The sequence below is a fragment of the Chlamydotis macqueenii genome, chromosome 1, assembly GCF_036417535.1.
Source record: "Chlamydotis macqueenii isolate bChlMac1 chromosome 1, bChlMac1.mat, whole genome shotgun sequence".
Taxonomy (NCBI): Eukaryota; Metazoa; Chordata; class Aves; order Otidiformes; family Otididae; genus Chlamydotis; species Chlamydotis macqueenii.
In genome coordinates, this window is record NC_141556.1 from 13,112,646 (window position 1) to 13,140,595 (window position 27,950).

At 37.8% G+C, this 27,950-nt stretch overlaps 1 protein-coding gene across 11 annotated transcripts in view; it reads left to right on the forward strand.

Annotated features, from left to right (window-relative positions):
* MAGI2 (membrane associated guanylate kinase, WW and PDZ domain containing 2) overlaps positions 1-27,950 on the forward strand; it is a 757,279-nt gene that overhangs the window by 598,018 nt on the left and 131,311 nt on the right. For all 11 annotated transcript variants that reach the window (XM_086745852.1, XM_086745763.1, XM_086745773.1 and 8 more), the window contains 3 exons: positions 3,961-4,018; positions 11,023-11,144; positions 12,594-12,776. In XM_086745852.1, the coding sequence (XP_086601978.1) occupies positions 3,961-4,018; positions 11,023-11,144; positions 12,594-12,776 (363 nt within the window). The remainder of the gene's footprint in view (positions 1-3,960; positions 4,019-11,022; positions 11,145-12,593; positions 12,777-27,950) is intronic.

Genomic DNA, 27,950 nt, shown 5'->3' on the forward strand with positions numbered 1-27,950 from the left:
TTGAAAGACATGGATGATAGAAGTGTTGAGCTCATGAAATGAAGACTTCATGTATAGCATAGTAACCATGAAACTGCTGGTTGCAGAAATTATGTGTGAACTAGAATGCTAGTGCTACCACATGAACATCAGAGATTGCTATAATTTATAGCTCCCTTTCCCTTTCAAATCGTGGTAGCCAACAATAATCTCCTTCACAAGTGTTTTATAACAATTCTCTTTTATAAATGTTTACTGTTCACTCTCATCCCTAATGGTTGTCACTGGGCACAGTGAAATGAAAGAGAGAAACTGTAATGTCTTCACCCCTAATTTGGCAAGTGCTTAGCTTCCATTTTATGAAGTACTGAAATATTTCTGTCCTGCAGCCTTTCATTTCAATAGTCAAAAATGGAATAGATGCCACTAGATAATGTAATGAAAAATAATTGCAGTCTTCCTAAAAGCAAATATACCGTAAGATTCTTCTAACAGAAGCTCTGTAGTAAACTGTGCTCCACTGACCTCATCTGCCATCTTTCAGGAGGGGCGGGGGGCTGGGGGCTTGTGCTCTAGCAGTTCCATTTTACTGGTCAACACAGAATTTTAATTAAACGTAGCTTACAGGCTGCATCCCAAATGGAAAAATGAAATTAGAACATAGCCTTACAAGGAGTTTATCTCTATTGTGGTAGATGAAGGTAATTTTTTATTTCCTTTCTTCTGAACCCATGACTATTTTATGATGTTAGATAATCAGTGGTTCAATCCATGCATTTAAAAATGGGTTCTCTGTAATATATCCAATTCATTAAATTTTTACAGACTTTTACACTAGAAAATGAGATTTGCTATTTGCCTTCTAAATAGTTGTGCCAGTTCATAAATACAGTTATGCATCATTACTTTAGGGAAAAAAAAATAGGCCAATAGGTTAAGTAGTAAATCCTCAAATTGTTTCGGTTTTTCATAACTACATAAAATAAAATATATTCTCTATATCTATATATTTTAAAGTGTATATATTTACAGAAAGATACCTACTTTTCAATTTGGGCAGAACATCTACTTTTTCTTTCAAATTTCATAGTTGGAAAAAAATCCATCTACTAATACAGTTTGCAAAAGGGACCTGTGCACACATTTGTGTGTTTATGTGTATTTTTAAGTATGTAGAGATTTTACCAGTACCTGCCTCACTTTTCTCTAAGGGCATGTACTTTTGGATGGCCAGGTATGAAAGTAACGAAGTTAATTTGGTGAAGAAAATTTTCCAAGGTTACATGAAAATAAAATGTACCTACAGTATTTAAACTAATACATTATATTTATTCTGTATCATAGGATGAGGTAACAGCATCATTTTTTTCATAGCAAATTATTGCCTTATTTATCATGCATGCATTGGGAATGAAACTTACTCTAGGGGCAGTACAGGATTTGTGCATCAGCTCCTTTCTTTTTGAATATTTATGGATTACCTTCCGCAGTCTTGTCTCAGGATATACAGGACTTCATGGGAACTACTGTGGGGTCAATCTCCTACAGATTTTACTGAAGTTCTGGGCAGGTCTGGAAAGAGCAACACTAGGGCTTTCTATGCTTGGTGACTTGACGATGAGCCAGTGACATGCCCTTGAAAAAATGACGGCCAACAGCCTCCTGAGCTGCAGTTGGCAAAGCCTTGCCAGCAGATCAAGGGAGATGATCCTACCACTCTACTCAGCACTGTTGAGACACAGCTGGAGTTCTGGGTGCAGTTCTGAGCTCCCCAGTACAAGAGAGACATGGACATACAGGAGAGAGTCCAGCAAAGGGCCACTAAGATGATGAAGGGACTGGAGCGTCTCTGCTATAAGGAAAGGATGAGAGAGTGGGACTGGCCTGGAGAAGAGCAGGCTCAGGGGGATTTTATCAATCTAAATAAACACCTGAAGGAAGGTGCAAGGAAGACAGAACCAGGCTCTTTTCAGCAGTACCCAGTGACAGGACAGGAGGTAAAGGGTACAAACTGGAGTACATAAAATTCTACTTAAACAAAAGAAGAAAACTTAATCACTCTGTGAGTGATCAAACACTTGAAGAAGTTGCCTAGAGAGGCTGTGGAGTCTCCATCTCTGGAGATATTGAAAAGCCAAGTGGAGATGGTCCTGAGCAACCTTGTCTAAGTGACCCTACTTTGAGCAGAGGAGTCAGGCTAGGTAATCTCCAGAGGTCCTTTCCAATATCAACCGTTCTGTGATTCTGCGACCTGCTTAAATACTTTATGCTGCATTTATTCCTATGAAGTGATAAAAATAGCCCTGATAAAAGTAGTTCAGAGTGCAGACTGCGAGGATTTCAAAGCTAACAATATTCCAAGAATAATAGGAAAAAAATTAGTGTCTACATTAAGGAAGTCCTTGAGCTTTTCATTACAAATTTGTGGAGTTTTTCGTCTTCCAGTCTTTGGCAGAGGGTTGTATCCCTCATTGCAGTATTGGAAAGGGCTGAGCAGAAACATCCTCTGAAGTGAATATGACATGAAGACTACAGCAGTCTAAGCAGGTTCACTCCAGAAAGGATAAGATACTACAGATACGTTTAAAGCAGCAGTAACAAGCAGAGATGAAGCAATTTCTTAACATTGTTTTTTAACTCTATTATCTCCCCATTGCCAGTCAGACTTTACTTGCCTATTTGCCTTTTACAGCACACCAATAATTGTCTATTCACATTGTCCCTGAAACAAACAAACAAAAAAAAGCTCAAATCATCCAGGAATACTTCTTTATGGCCAGTTTAATGACTACATTCAGTAAGAACTACATTAGTTCTGCTCTGTCTAGTTTGGTACTCTTTTTGTCTCAAAAAAGTTATTTTGAAAGTGCAACTGAGTTTGAAAAGGAAAAAAAAAATCTGAGATAATGAATTCCAAAATAAAATTCCCTTATAGAGTCTCAGTACCACTCCCCGTATATTGTGCCATAGTCTTTAACTGCACAGAAATCAATACCTGTGCGTGTTGGGAATGTCCATGCTTTTGTGAGTTTCCTTTGTCAACGTCATCACATCTGGCACTGAGGTTTTTATTCCATTCGTGTCAGCTGAGGTACTTGTCACATCTGTCTACTACCTTTTAAACACAAGATGAAGTTCTATTGGCAGAATAAAAACTTTTTAAGTGTTCAGTGTGAGTGACAATAAAACATGTATTTATGGATGTACACGGATATATATATGAGACTTTGCTTCTACTTGAACACAGATTGATTCTCAAAATCATTAAATTATTGTATTTAACATTTTAATTGTAAATACCTCAATGTTTTAGATATTAAAATTTAAATGTCTTCTGTATTTCTGCAAAATATCGTTAGGCCAGAAGGTGCTATTTGGTTTGTACTTCCATGTATTGCTATGTACTCTGATGTTCCTGATATAGAACTAAGCTTAGGAACAGGATGCTGTTGGAGGCTGTGGAATTACGGTTGCAGTAGAACAAACAGTACAAACTTCTCAGGAACGTTTAGGTATACTTACTGTACTTACATGGCAGAAGGTAAACTCTTTTTGTTCCTTCAAAGCCAACTTTTCCAGGATTCTTAGCAAAGAAAAGAAAAAAAGCTAAAAAAAAAGCAAAGTCCTTTTTTGTGTGTGTGCTTATTTGGGGAAACAGAATGCCCTCACTTCCTCCAGCAGTGATGTCATACAAGATGTGCTACAGTTGGCGGCTGGCACAGCTGTTGGAACAATAAAGTAGTTCAACTAAAATGTGTTGTTCTAGAGACTGAGATCTGTGTTTGCTTGCCAGTTTTCAAGTTACTACTACTTGTGGCTGCCATGGTATGTGTTCAAGATTTGGCGTTTACTTTGGTTACTGTATCTAATTTCACTGTCAAGTTATTTTGCTCACAAGCCAGCAAAGATCCACAATTTTTTACTAGAAATCTTGTCATCCTGTACTGTATTTACTGAGAAAGATAACTCTTTGTTTTTCAGAGCTTCCATATGGCTGGGAGAAAATTGATGACCCCATTTATGGCACTTATTATGTTGAGTAAGTCTCCAAGTTCAATATTAAGTTGCTGTTGATATGTCATAACCTAATCCTAGCATCCTCTGCAGTGCTTAGCCTGGCAAGGCATGAGTATGATTACCTGACATGTTAAACTGGAGGTATACCAGAAATTCTCAGTCATCAAGACAGCTAATGTGTCCAAATATATCTAGTGTGTCTCAGATCAGTGACTCAGGCATTCAGTCATTTTGTTCCTCCAGAGTCTGATTTCATGGTATCGTTTCAGATGATACTTGTACAAAGATCATATTCATTACAGAAATGTTGTATTTCCTTATGTAATATTTAGATATCCAGTGAGGTAGAGATCTTGTAAGTCAATGAACAGAGCAAAGCACAATCATTCTAGCTCAGTTAAAATCCTTTTCTGGGTAGTCCTTCCTTGCTGCAAATCAGATGTTTTACACTGTTTGTACCAGAAGGCAAGTTATTTATTATGCTGCATATAAAATTTTAGGGATGTTGTATTTTATTTTGTATTTAAAAGTGCAACTGAAAATAAGATAATATAAATTTCTATTTTCACAGCACAATCCTTGCTCTCATTTTTTTCAGGTTTTATTTTACTTATGAAACAAGAAAAAGAGATTCTTACTCCTCTGTGCAAAGGGCAACAGGGAGCTTTTATTTGAAGTACTAGGTAGAACCTGTTCTGGCCACTTCCTGCATAAAATAAGGAAATCAGGGAGGTGATTTTCTCTGCTTTGTAGCTTAACACAGCGAATGAGACTTATGCAAAGTGAATCTAGATTCAAAATTGTGATACCTGTTCAGAGTGGTCACTCCTCTCTCTGCTCTCCACACAAAGTACATAGCAGAGGCAGAAAGCCACTCCCCATCGCTGCACAGACAGCACTTTGAAAGACTGAGAAAGGTCTATCTATTAGTTCCTTTTAAAGAAGAGAGATATTTAGGGAAAATGGTCCCTGACCTATAATCTCAATTTCAAATCCTGGCACTAGTTGTTTCATACAAAATCAAAAATTTTAGTTTGTGTGCCACATTATTCCCTTTGTGCCTGGAATCCATACCAACACGTTGACATTCGGAACAGATACAGGGACTGCAGCTTTTCAGACCTGAGGATATGCTGCTATTAACATGCACAGGGTAGAGCTGGACAGGGAAATAAAAAAAAAAATCTGATTTCTGGAGGGTTAGAAGATGTAAGATGCCCCTTTCTTTAGTGCTATAACACCAGCAGCTTGTGGATGCCTGTGCACCTTCTCTAGCCCTCCTACAAAGCAAATAAATGAATTCTAAGAGTGTTTGGCCACTAACCTGCTGACTCCTTCTGTCCCGTTCTCCAAGTGCAGGAGCACCTGCTCTGCTATGTTGTCCCCAGCTTGTTCCCTGCCCTCAGGTGAACGAGCCAGCAGCCCCATCTGCTTTGCTGCTCAGCCCAAATTAGCTTAGTCAGTCCAGATTCATGCAAAAAGATGAGTAAGTTTTTGAAGTCCTTACATAATGCCATTAAACTACCCTCTCTCTTTATGGCTGTTTATGATGACCCCAAGTAGCTAGGGGCTGGAGCTCACATGTCTCTTTGTACTTAACCCCCCACCCCAAAGATTTCTACAAGTGCAATTATGCAGCTGCTGGGTGTGAGCAAGAGTCTTCTGCCCCATGGTTTTTGGTGTATTTTGGTGAGTAACAGGTGTCGTGCAATTTCTGTGCCTTAATCTCTTCCTGAGACCTCACTTTGTTGTTAGCGCAGCCCAAGGCATTCTGGCACCGGTGAGGCTCACACTTCACTGCCGAGGCAGAAAAGGACAAGTATTTATCTCCATTTCATGTCCATCCACAGGTAAACAGACATAAGGCACCAGGCCCAAATGTTATTATGCAATTACGTACTTTAAGGCTGTTAGTGCCAGATTTATTAATCCTGCCACAGATAAGATTTGTGGAAAGATAGATCAAACCTACTGCAGGCTCAGGGGTTTTTAGAAGTGGAATGGGTGTTCACAGGATGGCATTAAAACTGCTGCAGCACTAAATTCATAAGCAGTTTTATAGTCAGTAAAATGTGGCTGAACTTTAATTTGCTGTCTGAGCTCCGTAAGTTTTAAACAAAGATTGCTTTCCATTTTTCATGCTAAAAAGTGTCAGTCACACCCTTTTTATTACCAGTATTCAACAGATGAGTTCATTTTTAACTAGATAAACTCAGATTACAACAGGTTCTCTTAATTATGTCATAAAAATGGGTAAATCATGAAAAATTAGGTTATGCATTTTCACATATTCAAGCTCAGTCCAAATTTATATGCAGATCTTTAAAACTGTCAGTGAAAAAATGGCTTGTATTCTGCTCACTGAAACATTTTTGTCCCATGGGGAGTTTGTAAGGATGAGCAATGAGGCAGACAGATTCAGGTTCACCTTACAAGGGCCAGCCATGCTCAGCTCCCATATTCTCAGATGAGGAAAAGCTAAAAATGAAACAAAGAAAAACCTCAAAAGTCTTGCTGATAAAGTTAATGAAGAGTAATCACAACATATTTGCAAATTCTGTTTAAAAAAAATAAGTCTCCAATATCACTTCCTCTCTTAATCGTGCGTGAATGTAGATGTGAGACATTATTAAAATTTTCATTTGCCTTGTTATGCAGGTCCAGGCTTCGTTTGTAAGGTGTAGACATTTGACATAAATGAGAAGTGTTTGCTAAACGTGGGTTAACTTTCATGCAATTTTCTCTTAATTTATAAACTAAGAACTAGCAGCACTTAGCTGTGCAGGGCTATGGAGAGAGTGTGGTTATTAGAGTGCACTGAGTCTTTCAGCATTCTAATTGTCAAAAGATTATTTCCCCCTTTAAGCATGATTAACTACAACACAGAGCTCAATTTCGAGACATGGTCTCCTTAATAGAACAGCTAAATTAGGCATACAGGTATTTATTCTGGAAAAATATACCTCCTTCACTTACAATTTTTTGACAATACTCTGTTGCTACTCCAACAGAAAAACTTATTTCGGGTCTTGTTATCATTATAAAGTATTAGTAACTGAAAAATGTGAATGTAAAAAGGAGCTAGACACTAACAAGTTATGCATCAGAATCTCTATCTTCTAGGCATCCTGATCCTCGGAATTACTTTGGTGAGTTTTAGGCAAAAGTTAGAGTCACATACTACCAAAATAATCCGTACATTGAAGTAACTAAGAAAAGGAGATAGGTTAAACTCCTCCTGCTGATGCACATGCGTAGACATGCTACCATTTTGGAAGGGCTCAGTATCTTGGCCATCAACTAAAATCTACATAATAGGCATTACTGCCCATAAATCTCCTAAGAATGTGTTTCATTTGTCTTAAGCACATCTAACGTGAAACTCCATCACAAAACCAACTTAGCCTGCTTAGTCTGGCCACATGCACTGATGAGATGGAAGAATGGTGTCTATGTCTTAAAGGATGGCTGGTGGTGACAGTACCTACTCATAACAGTATTTCAACTTCTCAGCTAAAGGCAACCCAAGAACAAATCCTACCTCTGAGGAGTTGTCCCCAGTTAGCATACGGCAAGCTAACAGAGAACAGCAGCACCGACTAACTCTGCTTCTCTGCAGAGAGAAATTCAGGGTTCCTGGGGCTAGAAAGCAAATAAAAGGCAGCATGATTCTTCTGTACAGCCACAGTGGCACTAGGAGAAATTAGTTGGATCCTTGTATTTGGAAAGTGAAGATAAAAATGTTCACTGAATTAGATACTATGAGCAATGAGTAATACATTTTTTAATCACATCTAAAACCTATTTTAAGCACAAAAGCACTTATTTGTAACCATCTCTAGAACTCGCATTTGGCTTTTCTTATTAAGGTCTAGGTTAATAATACCTATTTTGTATGCAGTTGAGGTAGCTAGATGAAAGGCTAGAATGTCCTTTCAAGGGAACTACCTAGCTTAATAACTTCTTTCTCAGGTAAACTCATCAGTAGCAAGTTTTCTGATTCAGCCATGAAGCCATATAGCACTTAAAACTGCATGAAAGGAAGGTGTTTTATGTCTTATTAGTCTAGGAGCATAAATCTAGTGTTACTGACTGATAAAAAGGGCTCATTATCAGTATAATTTTCTTATCTTTGACTCCTCTTGGACACAATATTTAATGTAGTTGTTTTAATTTGTTGTAATTGTCACGTAGTGCTTTGGAGACTGCACACTACCATGAAACAGTCAAGATATAGAAATAAATTGGAGCTAAGAATTACTAAGATTGCACCAACACCTTGAGGTATTTCAAGTACCTCTGCTAGACTTCCTGTCTGATCTGCTAGGACAAAAAAAAAAGTAATTTTCAAGGTAGCCATTACTGAAGACATTTCTGTGTAAATGGACTAAACCACAACTTAAACTCTACCCAGAAACTGCAGAGAGGCAGTGGGTAACAGATTCTGGCTGTCATGTCAGTACCACAGGAATGGATATTCCTTGAGCTATGGACACATTCTATATTAGCTAAAGTCCATCTTTTTTTATGTCACAGATCCACATATAAGTTGTAACTTAGGCCTGCAAGGGGCGTCCTGCAGCAGTGTGCCCTGCAATTACTGCATGACAGTCTGCATAGTCCAGTGTCCTAAATGCAAATCTGTAGTGTGATCTTGGACATTCATTACCTCTGCATAATATGCCACAAAAGCTGTGGGAAACCCATGCTTTTCTGGAAGAGCAGCTGAAGACCAGGGCAGGATAATTTAGAGCCTCTAAAATAAGACACGATCCCTGTGTTGAAGCAATTAACTCAACACACTGTGTAGCAACCCTGTTTTTAACCTTATCAAATGCCAACGTAAAACAAGCGACATATTTTACCCCATATCTGCTATTGGAAGCTGTTACCTAATTTCACACTTCTGCTTGTAAAAAGTGCCTACAGATTTAAAGTCTGAAATCCTGACATCTTTAATGCATTCTAGTATTTATTTCCAAATGTGTTTATAGAATATAATTGTATCTCAGAATTAATTCTTCTTGAATAAAAACCTGAAACTCCTTTGGTCTTCTATCATAGCAGACTCTCTCTTTCACTGGTCTTCCTGTAAAACCTTTTCTATGGATTCATCATATTTGGTCATGTGTGATCAGAGCTTTCTGTCATATTTCACATGATATTTCATCACTGCCTTGTGTAATGGTAAAAGTAGTATTTCCTTCACAGTATTGAAATACATCACGTGATAGGTGGTAGCACAAAAATTACCTTTTTCATGCTTATGCTACTAGTTCATAATTACCCTACGAACATTTAATGTGTGTAAGTCCTGTCTTCCTCCATTTTTAACTGGTGAAGTTTCTCCCTTCCGTTATACATTTCTAGGTTTGCAATAGACTACGGTGCTGAAGACCCTGCCAATTACAGCATGATCTAACTAGGAAGCAAAAGCCTAGGAAAGGACAGCCTGCAATCTTAAACAGTCTATCTGAAGAAGAAAAGAAAGAACAGGGACTGTCTTTGTCTGTAGCATAGATTTAAATTTATGAGAAAAGTATTAATCAGAATTTTAGAGTATGAGTGTGAGTTAGCAGCCACTTGGATGAGTTATAGCCATGTTAACAGAGTAGCAGCTTCAGGATTTATCACATTTACTTCCTCTCCTTAAATAAAATATTCTTTTGAATGACTGGAAAGCTGTTCATTGCATTAATTCTGTCCACTAATCCTGGTTTTCCAAGTGTATTACACTTCCACAGGACCTACTGACTTCCCTCTACCTCACTTCTTAATGGCAATTCCACTTACTTTCTTTGAAACAGTGGCAGGATCTGAATCCCAAGGGACAAGAAAAGTGCTTAATGTAGCATAAAAGGCCATTTCAGTATAAACTGAAGATATTCAACCCTTTTTAGGATCTCAGAGTTTCAAAAGTTCCCAGGTCACATCTCCAAGTGCTTAAAGCCCATGACTGGGACTGGATTTTCAGAGGAACTCAATACATGGTAGCTTAGTAACAAATAAGGTGTAACATGTTTGAAAACCTATCCTTCTGTATGTATGTATTTATTTCCTGAGAAAAACATTTGGAGCACAAACCCCTTTTCTCAGTTGTGATCCTATTGTGATCCTATCTTGCAGAGTTGTTCAATGCCACCTACTAAATTATTTTGCCTTTTTCAGAAAACACGTGAAACATATCACAGAACAGGATTATAGGAATACACATTGACCGATAAAATATATGCTTTAAATTAAAGGATTGAAATCAAGGGTATGATAAGAGTATGTAGTTAAGGTAGTAGTTCTAAACACAGTACAGGAAATTGTCTTTTAATGACAGAGATTTAGTTACTGACCTGTTATAGGAAATATAAAACATCAAGAAAAAAAAATGTGTATCTTATCTTTTCTTATATTTCATATATTTATTTGTGTATTTCTAATCTACCATCTGACTTCTGTTTCTGCAACACCCCATTTTTCCGTACAGCTGAACAGATATCTACCATAGAATTAAAAAGAAATCTTCTTCAGTTTATTTCCTGTGATAGATTTATTTCTAAGCTGTGATCATGAAAGCATTCTGTGTTGTAGCCTTTACCTTTTCTGTAAGTGATTAAGTAATTTCACTTACAGCTAATCGACAATAATGCACAAAACTGGTTCAGATCCTTTGAATCATGCCCAAAACAATGTTTGTGCTAAATACATGAAAAACTGTCATAACATGCTTCAGCAGTACTGCTATTTAATATGTAGTCTCATAGATCAAAACCATTTACCTGTAGCAGAGCTCAGCGTATTGAAATGATAGGACACTTCTCTCAATGCTGTTCATTATGCGATGCACTAAATTGTGCATTTCTCATCCCCAATGAAATTGTGTGGAGTATAAGGGACATGCTCAGGCCCATTGGGGTTTCATGATGGTTTCGCTATCTAGCCACACACACCTAAGTCACATACAACATGCTACTGTGAAAATGATCATTTTCCCCAACTGAACCCCATTTTTAATCAAAACCAAATTTTTTCCAGCCACATAAATAGAAGAACACAATTTGAAAACCCTGTCCTAGAAGCAAAAAGGAAGCTACAGCAGCATAACATGCCCAACGCAGAACTTGGAACAAAGCCTATGCAGGCCCAAGGTTTCCGAGGTACAGTACCATGTCAGCTATCTTAGTTAAGATGAAAGATCCTGCTCTCCTCTTTATGCGACAATGATTTTGTCATAGTCTGATTAAAACAATAGTGTTGCCAAATCTCACAATGTTATCACCTATCTCCTAGCTTTTTCTTCCCTAAATGTCCAAGAGCCCAGAGTTGCGGGACTCATGAGCCACCTAAAATACCCTAACCATCAGAGGCACAGAGAAAAGACAGGAAAGTTGAGCCTAGTTTTTCCTAAAGGCTAAGAAACAGAAAACACAATAAAAGCCCCAAAGTAATTTTCTAAATAAAATCATAAATTCTATTCCTGGGAATGCACCACTCTCTCTTGAGCACCCGAGGTTGGCAACACTGAAATAATTAATTGTACTTTCTCTAAATTACCATTAATTGATGTTTGGTATGTTTCTAAGCTAGCTCATCCAGCAAGCATCAATTAAGTTAAAAGCCTCAAGCACTGTGTTAACGGAGTTTACAAGAACACAGCCTCTTGGTAATGTAAAAATTAATGTGCTTAAAATGAGTATAAGCAGCAAACAGTTTTGGTAGAGATCAATAAATTTTAACATAAGGTTGTAGCCAAAGAATGAGGCTTATTCTCCTTTGTAACAGTAGAAAGCTCCTCATCAACCTTACCTAGGCCCAAATTCGCCCACTCGCACCCCGCTCCTAAGAGGTCCCGCAGCGTGAATGACCTGTCCCAGTGCCGGCGCAACCCCGTCGGGACGCGCAGGCTACATGGTATGTCCTCTGCTGCCGGCCAGTCCAGCCCCACTGCTACGGGCATACCAAAAGTATTTGAAGTCACAACCTTTGCACCTTTTTCTCACCCTTCCTCACTGAGCGCGGAGCGGGAGAGAGGCACGGGGAGCTCCCCACCACCCACACTGCACGCCCAGGCACACGGAGAGGGGACATGAAGGTTGCACAGCAGTTACGTGTGTCACTTGTTGGATGCCAAAACCCCACACGTTCAGAAAGAAAAGCTCACCTGATATTTAGTACTGCTTGTTAACAAATGGAATAAGATATTCAGGGGATATTTTCTTTATTGTGGGTGGGAGGGAAATTATGGAGAATGTATTATTTTGTAGACAAAGCTGAATTTATAGGTTAGGAAAGAGGTTTTAAAATTACCTCACAGATCATTTTTATTGTTGTAATTATTTTAGCTACACAATATCCACTTCTAAATGTATTTCTAATATGAAAGAACATTTATAACTCCCCACTTATGGCTGATCTGCCATAGATAAGAAATATGTTTTAAGCTTTGTATTAATTTAAGAACTCACAATTATATTTTTCCTGGAATGCCTGCACTCTATTTCCTTGATTTTCATACACTGTCACCTGCTGTTAGCCAATATTGTTATCTCGCTGTGTTGTGACTAGATGAGAACTTTTGTCTTTCTTGTTTGTGTTGACTGATGTAGAAAAACCACTCTTCACCCGTGATGCATCACAGCTGAAGGGGACTTTCCTCAGCACAACTCTTAAGAAAAGCAACATGGGTTTTGGATTTACCATCATTGGTGGGGATGAGCCGGATGAGTTTCTCCAGGTGAAGAGTGTAATTCCTGATGGGCCTGCAGCACAAGATGGGAAAATGGAAACAGGTAATTAAGAGGGTACCTCTGTTCTTTTATATGAGAAGTAGAATGAGACATAGATTTCTGAGTCTTATGCTCTCCATGAATGCATACATTGTTCCACACAACTTTCTCTCTCAATGCGTAGTACAGCTGCTCTATGAAAGAAGATAAGCTTCTCAGATAAAACTTTCTTATAATTTTTCTCTCTAATAATGCCAGGTAGCTTATTTTTCCCATTACACAATATTTTAAGAGAGAAGAGATCTCGGTATTCTCCTACATAAAAATGAGATATGATGTTCTTTGGTTTATAGGCTGTTTACTCAAGAGGAGTCTGTGCATGGAGAGAAAAAGAGAGAGGCAAAGACAGCACAGACTACTAAGTGCAAATTTATTTATTTAGAAAGGATGGTTTTGCAAAATAATCAGATTCAAGTCTGAGCCAACATTGTTCTCATTAGAACCATCAAAACAAGAGTTTTCTGTGCAGCATATGGACATGTGGGCATCTGTGGCCTACTAATAGAGAATCTATGAAAACTAACTAAATAAAAGAAACTACTTCTGAAGAGATTTAAAGCTACTCATAAGATCTGGGCCACCACTGGAAATATTTTCATGTTCACAGATTGATAAAGATGGCAAACCACTCTTTTAAAGGTTTTCATGGTCACATCAGGTCTATGTATAGATGAAATATTTTTGGAGGAAGATGAACTCAGTTTCCAAGCCAGCTATCATCTCCTGTAAGAGAGTAATTTCTGTTGGCAGGGACCTCCAGCTACCAACTTTCTGCTCAAAGCTAACTTCATGGTTGGATCGGGTTGCTCAGGGCTTCATCCATGGGACTTCAGAAAATTTTATAGGACAGAAATCCCACAGCTTCTGTCCCAGTATTTAACCACCATTTAATCATGGTGAAGATTTTTGTTCTTCAGATCCAGTCGGGATTTCCACCACTGCAACTGGTTACCACTGCTGTAACTGATGACTGTAGTCCAGTGTTCGTACAGCCCTCTCGCTGTGCACCACCCCTCCCCAGCAGTCCTTGTTCCTCAGATACTAGTCAGGCTGCACATTAGTACTGGGACATATGTACAATTTTTTTCTTCCATTTCTCACCAAGATTTTATAGAAGAAATACTAGTTTGGTATTTATGTTGTCTCTACAGAAAGGCAAGTTCATGGTGGCCAGAGTCACTGTAAGGATAAGGAGAATTTCCTAGCTTGTGACAGATGACTGTGGATGGACCTCAGCAGCAAAGCAGGATCCTTTTAGTGTGTTGCAGTACAGGAGGCAGACACATAAATACACACAAGCACAAAAAAAAAATGTGGGTGGAATAGTCCTAAGTGATTCTTCTGGAAATTTCCTTTCATCCCTCTTTTGTTGTAGCAAAGGAATGATCTGAACTATCATGTGTCGGAATAAATCACCCTGAACTCTGGTTTATTCTATAGGACTTTCAAGTAGGAAGTGTGAAGGTTGTGAAAAGCATTATTTTTAAAACACTGCAGTTTGCCTCAAGTCTTATATTACAGCTGGCACAATGTTTCTGATGCTGAATGGATAAACAGCTAATTCACGTAAAGAAGTAAAATGTAAGAAGGAAGTATAATATAGATTGTTGCTATTGGTTTTATAAAAAAAAAAAAAATTAGTCTAACAGCTTTTTAATTCTCAGTTCTTATTGCCATTTTAACTTAATGCAATTTGGCTCCCAAAGGCACAATTAAATTAGCGGATTAAGTGAACAAAGGATACAACAGACTTCCTGAAGTTCAGGAACATGAACCCCATTTTTCCTAACATTTTCATAGTACCTAATACACTACCTGACAGATTTTCCTTGCTTGTCATGGTTCAGCATTCTCAGATCCAGCACTCAAATATTGTTACTTGCTAATCTGACAAAAGTGTGGGCTGGTTATTGGTGAATTTGTTCATATGGAGTTCTTTTCTCTGGAAAAGAGAGTATCCTTGCAACTTACTTAAATGTTGATGTTGAAATTGAATATGAGTGTCATAATACTATTGATGGTGATTATTGTAGTCACAGATTGTGATGGGAATATATAGGAAAATATACTTTAAAATACATAGAAATAACCTTGGTTTTTTTTCAAAGGTAATTAATTCAACTATATTAAGAATGCAAAACAGAAATGTACATTCAAATATATATTCACACTATAATTATGTGGGCCCAGTACGTGCAAAATTACATCTCAGAATAAATTCTGGCCTCAAATATCTTCATTTTTGAGAAGAGTGGCAGAGTTTGATATAAAGTAACTTGAGAATCTCAGCCTAGTGATTGTGGCACCTAACATGTTTTCCATGAATATTTGAAGTTATTTCTAAATATGATAATGGCAAAATGATAAAAGATACTTAAGGTCAGAATATTTGTAAAAGTACTGTTCAGCAAAATGCCTTTATTTCCTGATACCCAATTCTTTTTCACTCTTCCTGAAGTAGGATTTCTCTCACAGGTCAGCCATTTTACAGTCTAAACAAGAGATAATGAAAGCCTCCCAGGTTCCATCAATAATGTCTTTTTCCTAAAGCTGTTAAAATCTTATGTTTTTAAACTATTTGAAATTACACATATATCTTTTGTTTGTTAGGTAGACATCACTGGATGACAAATAGAGCTTTTAAAATAGATTTTATTTATTCTTTTGGAATGAACTGTGTGGTGGTATGCAATTTATGTGCACTCCTCCTATGACCACAGTCATTCTACCACAATGCCTTACTGCCACATTATGATATTTTGATCATTTATCAAAGCCTCCTATGACCACAGTCAAAATATCATAATGTGGCAGTAAGGCATCGTAGTAGAAAGCTTGAGGAGAATGGCACTATGGTCTGTGAAGCATCCTGGGTGTGAGGGGTAACCACAGGTGCTGGTGCTCCTAGCTGTAATACAACTCTATAGCCTTTCTCTTGCAAGGCTGATACTTTGGCCAAACAGTAGACAAAATCCTAGTGTTTTAGACCTGCATCAGATATGGGGAAAAAAAGGCACCATCTCCTTCGTCTTACCTGATCTTGGCCACAGACTAAAGACACCAATGTTATACTTTATCCTAATTGTTAAAGAAACCAGCCTATAGAAAACTAATATTGTAACTTTGGTTTACTTCTCCACCCAAAATCTAATTTAGGGGTCAGATACAAACACTATTCAAAAAGAAGGGTGAAGCTATGTAAGATATTATTGTCACCCTTTTCACATGACCACAACACAGTGATTTCATCTGCAGGTTTCAAAGTGAAACAGTTTTGGATTTCACCACTTAGAACACAGAAGCAGCTGCCTGACAATGACCTGGCATCGCTGTGATGCTATGAAACCATTAAAGCAGTGAGACAAACTGAGTGCATTGAGATGCAACGAGAGATATCTGAAGTCCTGGTGCTTTAACACCACCAGTCAGAGTCCAGTGCTGAGCACTAAGAGGTAGCTACAACTGTCCCAGACCCACAACAAACCTCACAAGCAGACTCAGAGGAACCACGTCTCAATGGATGAGTTAAAAACAGCCGAAATTACATTCCTGATCCCATTTGCCAGATGTTTCAGAATTCCTAAGGGTTATTATGTCCTCATGTAAATCTAGCATCTGTGAGCTAATGGCTGTTAACAATACTGCAAGTGCCTTTCTAGGACATGTTTTAGCATTTGGAGCTCAATCAAGCTGCTGGATATGAACATTACACTCCACAGCATCTCTGTCTACCTCAAGACAGTCTAGGAGCTGATACCACATTCTTTCCTGAGAGGTTACATTGCTTTGTCTTGTCTGAAGCCTCATGTTGCTGATAGAAAACTGTCTGCATTTAAGAGGCCCCTGTATGCCATTAAAATGCTGAGTGAACGTCACTGGTAAAAGACTGCATTTACATGAAGAGATTTTTATACAGAGAGTGATTTTGAATGACTGCTGTTCTAAGGCAAACAAAGATTCAGGCCTGCGGCTGAATCAGATAAAAGCTCAAGCTGCAAAGGCAAAGCCTTTCCTACAATTCTCAAGGTTATTCAATGGACTAGGTAAACTGAAACACCCCCACTTAATCAAGCTTGGCAAAGATTCTCACTGCGCGTTTCAGCAAGTTCCAGTTCCTTTGGTGAAAGTTTCCAGGAAACAACTCAAAGATATGGTGCATAAGTGATTAATAGAGTCTGTTGATGATCTTTCAGACGATCTTTCAGACTGATGAATAGCTATGGTCATTGCAAGTTGAACTTTCCAGAAACATATATACATCTGTGATGAATTGTTATAGCTCAACAGTGTGAATCAAGAAATGAGAAACATACTCTTTCATTTCATCAGCCAAGCATACATTTGGCCGAGATGCTAAATCATCTGTAAACTATGCAGACTTGGACTTTTTTAAATGCTATTCTCTCGGGAATGGTAGCTTCACTATATTAGTTAATCTATTCTAGATATAAAAATTCATAAGTGTAGGATAAGGTTCAGCTAACAAATATAGTTGTCTACAAGACAGGTGTCTACACCTACCACATGAGTAGACACCACCACTTCTAGGTGACTGTATTAGGATGAAGCCTAGACACTAGAGATCTAGACTCTGGAGATGAGTCCTACATCTACCACTCAGAATTTCTACTGCACCTGAGAGATCTCCAAAGGGAGTGAGCCAGTTAGAAATACTGGAAGGAGTGGCCCATGGCCTTGCTGCTGTCCATGGGCATACCATCAAGACCTGTAACAATCTTCTATATATGATGAATTTTTCAAGAAACTGAGGTTACTCTAAATGTAAGCAAATTGGAGAGACTGCACCCTTGTTGTTCTACAAAGTCAGAAATGTTGTTATTCACTTGAATAAGAACAAAACTAAAGCCATTATCAGGTGGCTGACCCTAAAATGTCACTAAGTTTAGGGAATAATTATCTATTCATGCATATTTTTGCATAGTAAGGCTAATATCTCACAACCTCTTTAAAAAGTAGAGTACTCAAAACAGAAGGAGTTGAGGGCATTTGCAAAAGGATGCATTTTTACAAGTTCAAACAGATCCTTAGTTCTGGTCCCTGTTTGTCCGTTTTCAGTTCAGATGAACAAACCGTTGTCTTACGTAATGTTAGATCAGACGAGATGCAAGCTGTCAGGTTTCAGCAACACCAGAAATGTTGAACTATGTGTTCACAAGAAATACTTTCAATCCAAAGAAGCAATACAGTAATTTGATAGTCATCTATGAATGTGCATACTGTCAGAATAAAACTTTAGGACTCAGCCTATCATGACCACACACCACTGTACCTATCTTCTTTTTCTAACAACTCAAGTCTTTCTTACGTGCAATCAATTAAGCTCCATCTGACAATATTCACTTTTACAATATTCCCTCTCCATGGCAGCTGACTGTTTACCAGAGTTGTCATCTCAATAAGTTCACTAACCAGGAGCTCAGTGAGGAAATGGTCACACACATATGTAGGCCTTCATTAACACAATAGAAGAAGCTGACTGAAATGTAGTTAGCTCACCTCCCTGGCACCCTGTTACCACCTTATCCAGTATCACCAGGAAGGCTGGCCTCCCAAAATTAGGCCAAGGCCTCACCAAGTGTCAGGCTTGCAACCACAAGCTTATGCCACATGGCAGGTCTGTGAGAGTGGAGCAGCATACATAAAAGCAGCTTGTGTTATCAACCTCCCTTAATACCCTTGCTTTCTTTGGAAGCTAGGATGTTTTATCTGAACCAGCAATGGTCTTTTGTCTCCCCATTTCAGTCTAGCAAAGACCAAAGATCTCTCTCTCTTCAGATGTTGCTATTAATCTCATGGAATTAAGAGAAGGAAAATTAACTGTTTGGAAAGTAACTAACAGCAATAATAAAAAATATTTCAGGCATCATGGAGAGTGAGAATTTCTCCCACCCATGTTAGGCCATTTGGTGGGGATTTGTGTTATGTTTTCTGCTTGTGTTCCTACTCCCTCCAGCACAAGCAACTGAGGAAACAGGGCAAAACAGCAGAAACAGTATATTTGCATCATGTACCACCAAAACTATTGCATTCTTTGTTCAGCCACGACACCTACAGTTCCTTTCACCTGTAACACTGGTTACATTTTCCTTTTTGTGAGACAACCATGTGGTAAAACCTCAACCTGAACTTTTAAAACCAATCTTCTGTCCTTTCACAATTTAATTTGGCTTTTCAAGGACAGGAGATTGAGAGAGCACTGACTGGAACTGCAATATGAATGCTGTGGTCTTTACACCTGACATGAGGATGGAGCTTATGGATGCCCTGCTAGTTTGTAGCTGAGATGAATGGCCATCTAGGGGCTACACTTCACTTTTTTTTTTTTTCTTTGTGCAGTACACAGCATCCCACTTCGTTCAATCCACTTTATATTTCTCACCATAAAACTTGCGTATCTCATGTGGCTAGTGCCAAAACTGTTGAAGAGGTGTATGGATAAAACTAACCCTGACTTTTGAGAAGGTAGACTGATGCAGTGTTGCTAGTCCTTACAATTTTATGCTGAATATCCGTGTAAACAGAATTCGTTAAAGCGCAACTCTTAATTGTTTGGGTTTTTTTTAAAGGTGACTAAATGTGAACCTTAGCTTAAATTTTTATGAGATAAAAATTTCTATTCCTCTAGTTGTAGAGAAAAGCTCTGAAGTATGACCACATTATACTTAATAGATTTCAAATAGAAAGCAAAGGAAAAAAAGGCCAAATTTGCTGTTTATTTGACTTCATGTACATGATGTCACTTTAGCTAGGGGAAAGGATATGACTTGTGATTTTGGATGCTTCATGATGATAGTAAAAGTAGTACTTGCATTTTAGGAATATGAATAGTAATTAAGGACTTGGTAGCAGAAATATTTTATTCTTTTTCAATCCCCTTTTCTTTCCTGTTTTAAAGTAGGCGATTCATTGAACTCTACGTGTAAATAAATAAACCAGAAGATAGCACTCAGGTTGCTAGAAATTTTTAGTACTTGTGCTATTTTTTCTAATATTGATTTTCCTTTTTTTCTGGTTTTATTGCTTTCATATGAAATGAACTTGCTGCAGTGGTCACAGTAATATCTGTAAATTGCTTTTTACATTAACCAAAGACTTGGAAAAAGCATCCACCTTTGTCAACAACTTATTGAATATTAATCTTCATGAGGTTCCTATTTTAGTGTTTTCTTCATATTTTCATTCTTTTGGTACTCTCTAGATTGCTAGGTACTCATTGAATGACAACCAGGATAGAGATTAGCCTAGACTAAAATATTTGTACCCTTATTTTGTATACCACACACTGTTACTGTTTGCATCCAAGGTCTTTGTGTGCATCTTGTCAGATTTCTTTGTTTGGCTAGTGTGATATAGAAAAGCCTTGGTGTTCTCCCTGAGGTGCAGAAAATCCATGTGTCACTATTTGTTCTGCCTGATAGAGAGTTAGAGCTTGAGTCCATGTTGCCTATCTATCAAGCTGCTGAGCATTCATTAAGCACTGTGTACAAATCTTTCCTATTAAAACCATTCCACTTTGCATAAATATTCCTTGAGGTATGAAGGGAGCTATTGATTCTTTTTAGCCTTGTCATTTGGCTATTCCCTTGAAGTTTTCAATTAAAATTATTTATACAAACTTGAAGACCAGTTACAGCAGAGCATCAAACTTGGATTTCAAAATGCTTCTGAAAATGTACAGTATATTCTTTAAGTCAAAGGCATAATTAGAAAAATTTCTTAGGAACGTCTTGTCTTCACCTTACACTCTATCTCGCTTCATTGGTTAATTCTGTTTCTGCATTAGTAGTACAAATGTGACTCAGTGATCTCTGAACTTATTTTTAGCCCCAAAGATTGCTGTAATTTAAAAATTTTGGGAATCTTCTATCTCAAACTTTACATTTAGTACCTTAATTTGAAGAGGTTCAAAGTGTCACATTAAGGAACATTGATCCACATGTACAATGTCAATAGAGTGGAGAAGGTTTCCTCCAGCACAGAACTGAGTCTACCAATGTTTGAGGTGCAATTCAGTTGCATAAACACAGGTGTCCAATGCCATTGAAAGTGCCAGAGATCCCACCTAGCCTCCTCCTCCCTTTCCAGAGAGTAGTCTCTTCAAAGTCCTGTGTCATACTTGCAAGTCCCATATGAACATCACAAACACCAAGGCTATTATATATTAATTTGAATGCCTACTTAAACAACCATAGTCCTCCTTTAGTACTTTAAGAGGAGTGTGTTAGTAGACTTCTTTGTTTTTTCTTATCATCTATTACAGCAAGCACTGACTGATTCATTATTGTAATAATAACCCTTTCCTGACAGTGTTAAAGATATTTGTTTCCCCTAGCCTAATTCAAAGCTCACATTTGCGGTTTTATGAACACTTAAAAGAAACAGCAAAAACCCTTTTGAACTTAATAGGCTTGATTTTCTCTCCATCAGCCATTCAAACAACATAAGTCTGGTTGAGTTCAGTCATATACTGATGATTATAAATTCAGTTTCATCTCCAGCCCTTATAATATTTTGATTCAGATATTATTGGTGCCCATTAAATATATACTAATATTCGGATTGCATAATACGTGTAACTTGTTTACTTTCCTGTAGGGACTCTTCTTCAAAAGCCTCTTTTTCCAAACAGATAATACACAGAAATGCAGCAGGAATCTGAAAAGAACAGCAAACTTTTATTTTGGTTTGATAAAATCCATATTTTACACAGCAGATAACTCATAGTATGCATGGTTTATGGCACCTATTTCATTTTTAAAGAAATTTACCTTTGTTGACACTATATTTTGATCTATGTTTATCAGTCCTAAGAATGACAATATGTGCTTGCTAATTGAAACAGTAAAAGATTGGACATGTAAAGAGGTGAAGTTCTGGGTTATGTAAGTGTGCCACATAGTCTTCTGCAGGAGAGAATATATATGCTTAGCTGTAATGAGTTAATTCTAACGGCTAAGCCATTACAGCAGCTTTTCCAGCATTGACTACAGAAAGTTGAACATGTTTCATTAGAAATGGCCAAGGTCTGAATGTGTCCAGCTGTGCCAGATTCCACATGTACTGCACTTACTGTCTTTTTATCCAACTCTTTCAACTTTGACCAGATTTTTGCTGCAGTTATGGTTTTATATAACCCAGAAACCAAAGGTGAACCAATTTAATGGGAAGAGAGGGCATAATACAGATACAATCTGTGATAATATAAACAGTCCTGTCTCTTATGGACAAACACAACACAAACCATATACACAAGCTGTACACATTCTGTTTAACCTAAGCCACCAGTCTAGGTCTGTCTAACAAGAGTAAACAGAGATCTTCTGATGCTCAAAGGTGTCATATCTTTAGCAGAGGATAAGATTATACAGAAATTAAGAAACATGGTAAAGTAAAACATAAATGAGTAAAGATGAAAAAGCAGAGAGAGTATTTGGAACACTAGCTATTCAAGTATGTGCAGCTTCACTTTCCTGTTATTCAGTGTGTGACTCCATGGAAAAAATGTCCACAAAAGCCAAAAGCATAGACAAGGATACTATAACTAAATCATATATATTGCAATATGCCAAATACAAAGGCAGAACAAATGTTAAATTGTTTTTCTGCCTGCTATTGCATGCTGTCATAGTTCAGCCCCGATCAGGACCAGACTACACAGTCTCTCTCTCACTCCCCTCCCCCCACCACCCTCCAGTGGGACAGAAGGGAGAATTGGTTAAAAAAAAAAAAAAAACACCAAAAACATGTGGGTTGAGATGGAACAAAAAAGTAAATTTAACAGTGATGACAGAAGAAAACAAAACAGTGATGGAAAACAAATACAGTATAATGGCTTACAACAAATCTCCACACCTAATTTCTTCCAAGTAGCAGGAGGCTCCCCTCAGCACCCTCCTCACTTATATACTGAGCATGATGTCAGATAGGATGGAATAGCCCTTTGGCTAATTTGGGTAAATTAACCCCAGCTGTTAGCTAATTAGTTAACTATCCCAGCCATAGGGGCTACCAGCTTCAGTTCTCCACCCAGCTCAGGTGAATATTAACTCTATCCTAGCCAGAACCAGGACACATACTAAGATACTTTTATCCCATTTTGCTCATCATATTGTCATACACCAAACCAGTCTGTATGACAAGTCACAGAAGCTCATAAATTCATTCTTCAATTTGAACTGCCTCACACAGAATATGCAGATTCCGCTATTAGGATATTTAACATAGTCCAGGAGATTATATATATAAATTGTCATAATCCTCACATTTTCACATTTATTAGGACAATTTTTGTAAGTTTTGCAGGTTGCTAGTTGAGTAAGCAGTGTGAAATGAACTCGATGGCTGCCCAAAAAATGCTGCAGTTGCAGAAATATCTTTTCTCCTGTCAAATGTAATTAACATCACTCTCGCATGATTTGGCTATTCATATGTACAGACAAAAATATACATTGAAAATAATAGTCATCTTCTCATGTACTATTTTATTCAATAAATAATGACATCTTATTGCTTAAGAAGAGTGATCTAGGAGAGGGGAAAGAGCTTCTTTCTGTCTAAAGAGATGACAGGGAAAGTGAAAACTTCATATTGCACTAATGAAATTAATAATCTAGAAATGTACTTTTCAATATCATCAGCCATGCCACCTTTTTTATTTTTTTTTTTTGCATATAGGAATTTATTATACCATTCAATTATCGAACCAAAAAGTGAACATTTAGATGAGTTTCAGATTTTTTTATTTTGTATTAAAAATTAAATAGATTCAGAATGCATAATCACCTCTCTGCCTCTACATTTGGGCAACCAAATGCAATCTCTATGTATCTTAAAATCAGAAATTCAGCTCTTCATTTGCCTTTAACTATTCTTTGAGCACAAATTTTAAAGCTAAAATTCAAAGCAAATTTTAAACCCTTTTAAAATTTAAGAATAAAGTAATTGCTTTTAAGATACAATTGCTACTGTATATTTAGAGTGGGAAATATCTTTCTTGACAGTTAGCAAATATTTTACTTCAATAAATTAGCTAAGATCCTTATATCTGAGTTTCCCCATCCAAGAGGAAACAGTCATTTTAGAACTTCGTAAAGTCCAGTAATTATTGCAGTTAGCAACTCCCATCATAACTGCTAGAAACGTTAGTGAAGAGAAGCCTAATGGAGCTCAGTTTAAGCTGACTACTGTGTATGTCCGATTGTGTGGTACACATTAAAACAGAAATCTGTGCTCAGCTGCATGTAAATCAATTTTTTGTCAGTGCTCTGAGTTTCTCATTTGATGCATGGCATAAATTAAAAATATCCATAGCTGCGTTAGAGATGACGAAACATTTCCAGGCATATAAATCATCTTCCAGGAGCTTTGTGAACCTTTAACTAATGGAGGTTACAAAGGCATTTCAGACAAGTTTTTAATGATTTCACTTCTAAAGCATCTTTCACTGTCTATTGCTGGAATAAGGATATTGGCACGGATGCACCTGTCATCTCACCCTGTTTAGCTGTTCACCTAGCCTTTGTCAGAAGAGCAAAGTTTATTCCAGCACTTATGCAACTGCCTCTTTGAAACTGATGATTCTGACATTTTAAAAAACAGCTTGTTCGTTTAAAAACCGGTAATGGAAATTTCTCAATAACATAAGGAGCACTTTTCAAACCAGTAGGTGGGCATGAAGTTAATCCTGATGAAAAGTGGAAAGCCCCTGGAAAATTTCATCCAGCCTTTTCTCTCTCCACCCCACAAAAGTCTTCTCCCTTCCAGCAGTCACATAACTGGGATATTTATTCTGAGGCAGTGAAATGGAGGTGGAGGGTCAGTGGAGCTTGAGATGCAATGCTGCTACCCTGTGCTCTGTGCATGCGGCAGCAGGATGCAGCCTGGGCAGCACTGGCTTCTGCTCATCTCCCCTTCCAGTGGTGCCATGAGAGGAGAGCCAGGCTGTCCTAAATGCCATTCATGTCATTGTGCCCGGATAAGCGAGGATGTAGGGACTATGTACAGGAGCTAGATCAATTCTGGGTGACTGGAGCTCAGGAGCTTTGCCAGCTCTCAGCTATTAGTCTCAGGGAATGACTGTTGCGGGAGAAGAAGAGGGTCCCATCTCTAGAGGCTGGGTGCAGGACTGGGAGAAAACTGTCTTGACTAGGATTTGCTTGAGCTGAAGATGTGACAATTTTTCTTCTGCAGGGAGACAGGGAGAAAAGGCACAGTCATTTTATGCTCAGAGATGGCTGGAGAGTGGGTGTTTATATGTGTGTGTGTGTAGAAGGAAGTGGGAGAGGGGAGGACAAGGTACTAAAGAAAAGAAGAGAAGGAGCTCTGCGAGAAATGTCTGAGAGCAGTGATGTGAGTATAGATCTTTTAAACATTGGCACTTTCACTCCTCTTGATGTATTGCTTTCTTCTTCAGCTCCTAATGAAAGTAAATTAAAATTCTTTGTATTCAACTAATTTCTTCTGCATTAAAATCAGCATCATTACACACAGTATTTACTGAGACTTTCTTTGCCATACTGAGCATCACCTGTGGTACTGCTGAGGAAAAGTCAGATAATATTGGACACCTCTTCTTTTCTTGATAAGTCTGTTCCTTGAGAATTTATTCATAGCCTAATAGTGAGTCATGAAGCATCCTGGGTTATGCTGCTGCTCTGTTATTCATGATCTTTTCTATTCCACCTGTGCATACACAAAATAACAAGTCTCAGTAAGCAAAGGCTATCAGCGGTTGATGATTATTGGCCTGAAATCATGCCTTTGAATCTGACGAATCCATCAGCTCTGCAGAAGTTGGCAGGACTGAGCTGTGGTGACTGTAACACAGTGAAGGACTGAAAGCGCGCAGGAAAAATTGGTGGTTTCGCACTGGGACAATTCAGAGAAAGCAGGCAGCAGAAAGAGGTAGGAAACTGGAAAGAGGAAATTGAGTTAGTAATGGAAACCTGACAGTGCTTTCATGTCTTGTAAGGGAGAGATGTAGGTTATAGTTTAATAGAAACATCATTGCGATTGTATGGGAATGAAAGACGTGCTAGGTGTGCAGGGTGGCATTAATCACACCGCCGTCACTGGCATGTTACTATGATTATTCCCCTGATATTGGCCAGAGCCTCATCCAGGCCTCTCAGTCCTCATCTTGTTTGATGAAGCCTGGTTGACTTTCTTCCACTGAAACCTCTAGAAAAGTCCATGCACCACAGGGTGCCTGGTGGGCTCAGGCAGGTTGTCCTCAGGCAGCTGGAGAGGAAGGCAACCAGCCACAGCACAGACACGGCCTCCCGTCAGACCTCATCATAAATCTCCCATGTATTTAACCTTGTTTAGCTAATAGGTGCATTTGGGGGTAGATTCCTCTGTAAAATTCCACATGAAATTCATACAATGCTGCAGTGCTACACTTGGTACCAAAAAATTTACCACACTTATCTGTTCCTACTTTTTGTATAATTTTAGAAGGTTGCTTCATTTTAAGAGGATTTTGTTCTAACATAGGAAAGAGAAGTTAAAAATGCTATCATTTTACCTCTGGTCATTTTCCAGACAGGTTAGAATGGCAGCATAATTACTCAGAGTTCAAAACAGCTTTCTGGTTTTCTGGTAGATTGTTTTCAGCAATCTGTTTGGTCTGTCTTATTCCAATTATTTTCTGTATATCAGACAGAGTATATTTTTAGGCCAAACTTGATTGCATCAGAAGGAAATGCAGTTGACTATTATATAAGAGATTCAAGTGTTTCTAGTGCGGTTCCTACTTATTTAGAAAATAGTTCTGACTTGATTTGAGAAATAGGGATAATAATAAGAATTGCACTTGAACAATTGCTCATGTCAAAAATGCAACTCCATCCAAGGTGCCAAGCTGATGGATATTCATTTTAAACTGTACAGTGTTAAATGCTATCTTTTGATAGTCTGTTCAGTTCTGAATGCAGGATTGTGATATTTTAAACATTTCATTTGCTACAAGAATAATGAATTCTGCTTTGCTAGAGCATATATATAATTTCAAGTCAACTGGAAGTAATATTTTTCAAAAAATGTTGGGAAATAATTTTTTTAAAGTATTTTACTTGAAAATAATATGAGCTTAAGAAAATTCAGTGAAGAAACAAAACCATAATGCTTCTAATTTTTAAACTTTTTTTTTAATTTAACTATTCCAGCAAAATTGCCGCAACTGGCAATTTCTTCTAATTAACCCCAACCTAGAAAAAAAATTCTCAGAACACATTATTATTTGTGTAACATCTCTTCACAAGCTATATCTTAACTTTCTGTTTGCAAAAGCTCCTAATGATAAGAATTTTCTAAAAGTTTGTAGGCAATGTGTATGTTTGTAGTGTATGTACAGATACAGTGGTGCAGCATTACTGGAGCTCCAGCAGTGATACCAGTATCAGTGCTCCCTGAGGCCACACAGCACCCCAGGTCTTTTTACAACGAAGTCCTACATAACCATTTTCAAAGGCATAATCTCAGCCAGAGTTTCACCTGAGTCATCCAATTCTATGTCACACTTCCAAATATATACTTTTTCTAATCACAGTCTATTAGAGATAATCCATTATAAAGCAATGGCATGCATATAATATGTAGTACAGGTACCTGAATGTATCTCAAAGTGTTAAACATAGTAATGTAAAATTGGTTATAATACGAGCAAATATTGAATGTGTGTGATGAAGTGCTTTAATATGTGTATGTCTGTAGGTAGGTGTGCTGAAGGTATATCTCTAAAAATATCCACATGCATGTGTGAATATATATACCTTTATATATATACAAAAGAAACATAAAATTGAGTACATATCATTTAAAAAAAAAACAGTTGTTTGTAGGAACTAGGGGAGACAGAGGAACCATAATATTGTTTCATCATATAAAATACTCCTACAGACACATCACTGAGATGGTCTATGACATGGAGCAGTCACTTTCACAGTGATCAGCCTGGTCCCAGGGATACACATTTTTACTTTCCCATGTAGAAATACATCCACATGTAGATGTTACCTCATTTTGCATATGTGCATTAGAATTAGGGGGATCATTTTCTTTCACTATGACTTCTGTGTGATCCTTTGTCTTGAGTTGATAGAAAAAGCCAAGAACCAGACCAAGTGCAGGAAAAAGGAGGGATTGAAACAAAGACCC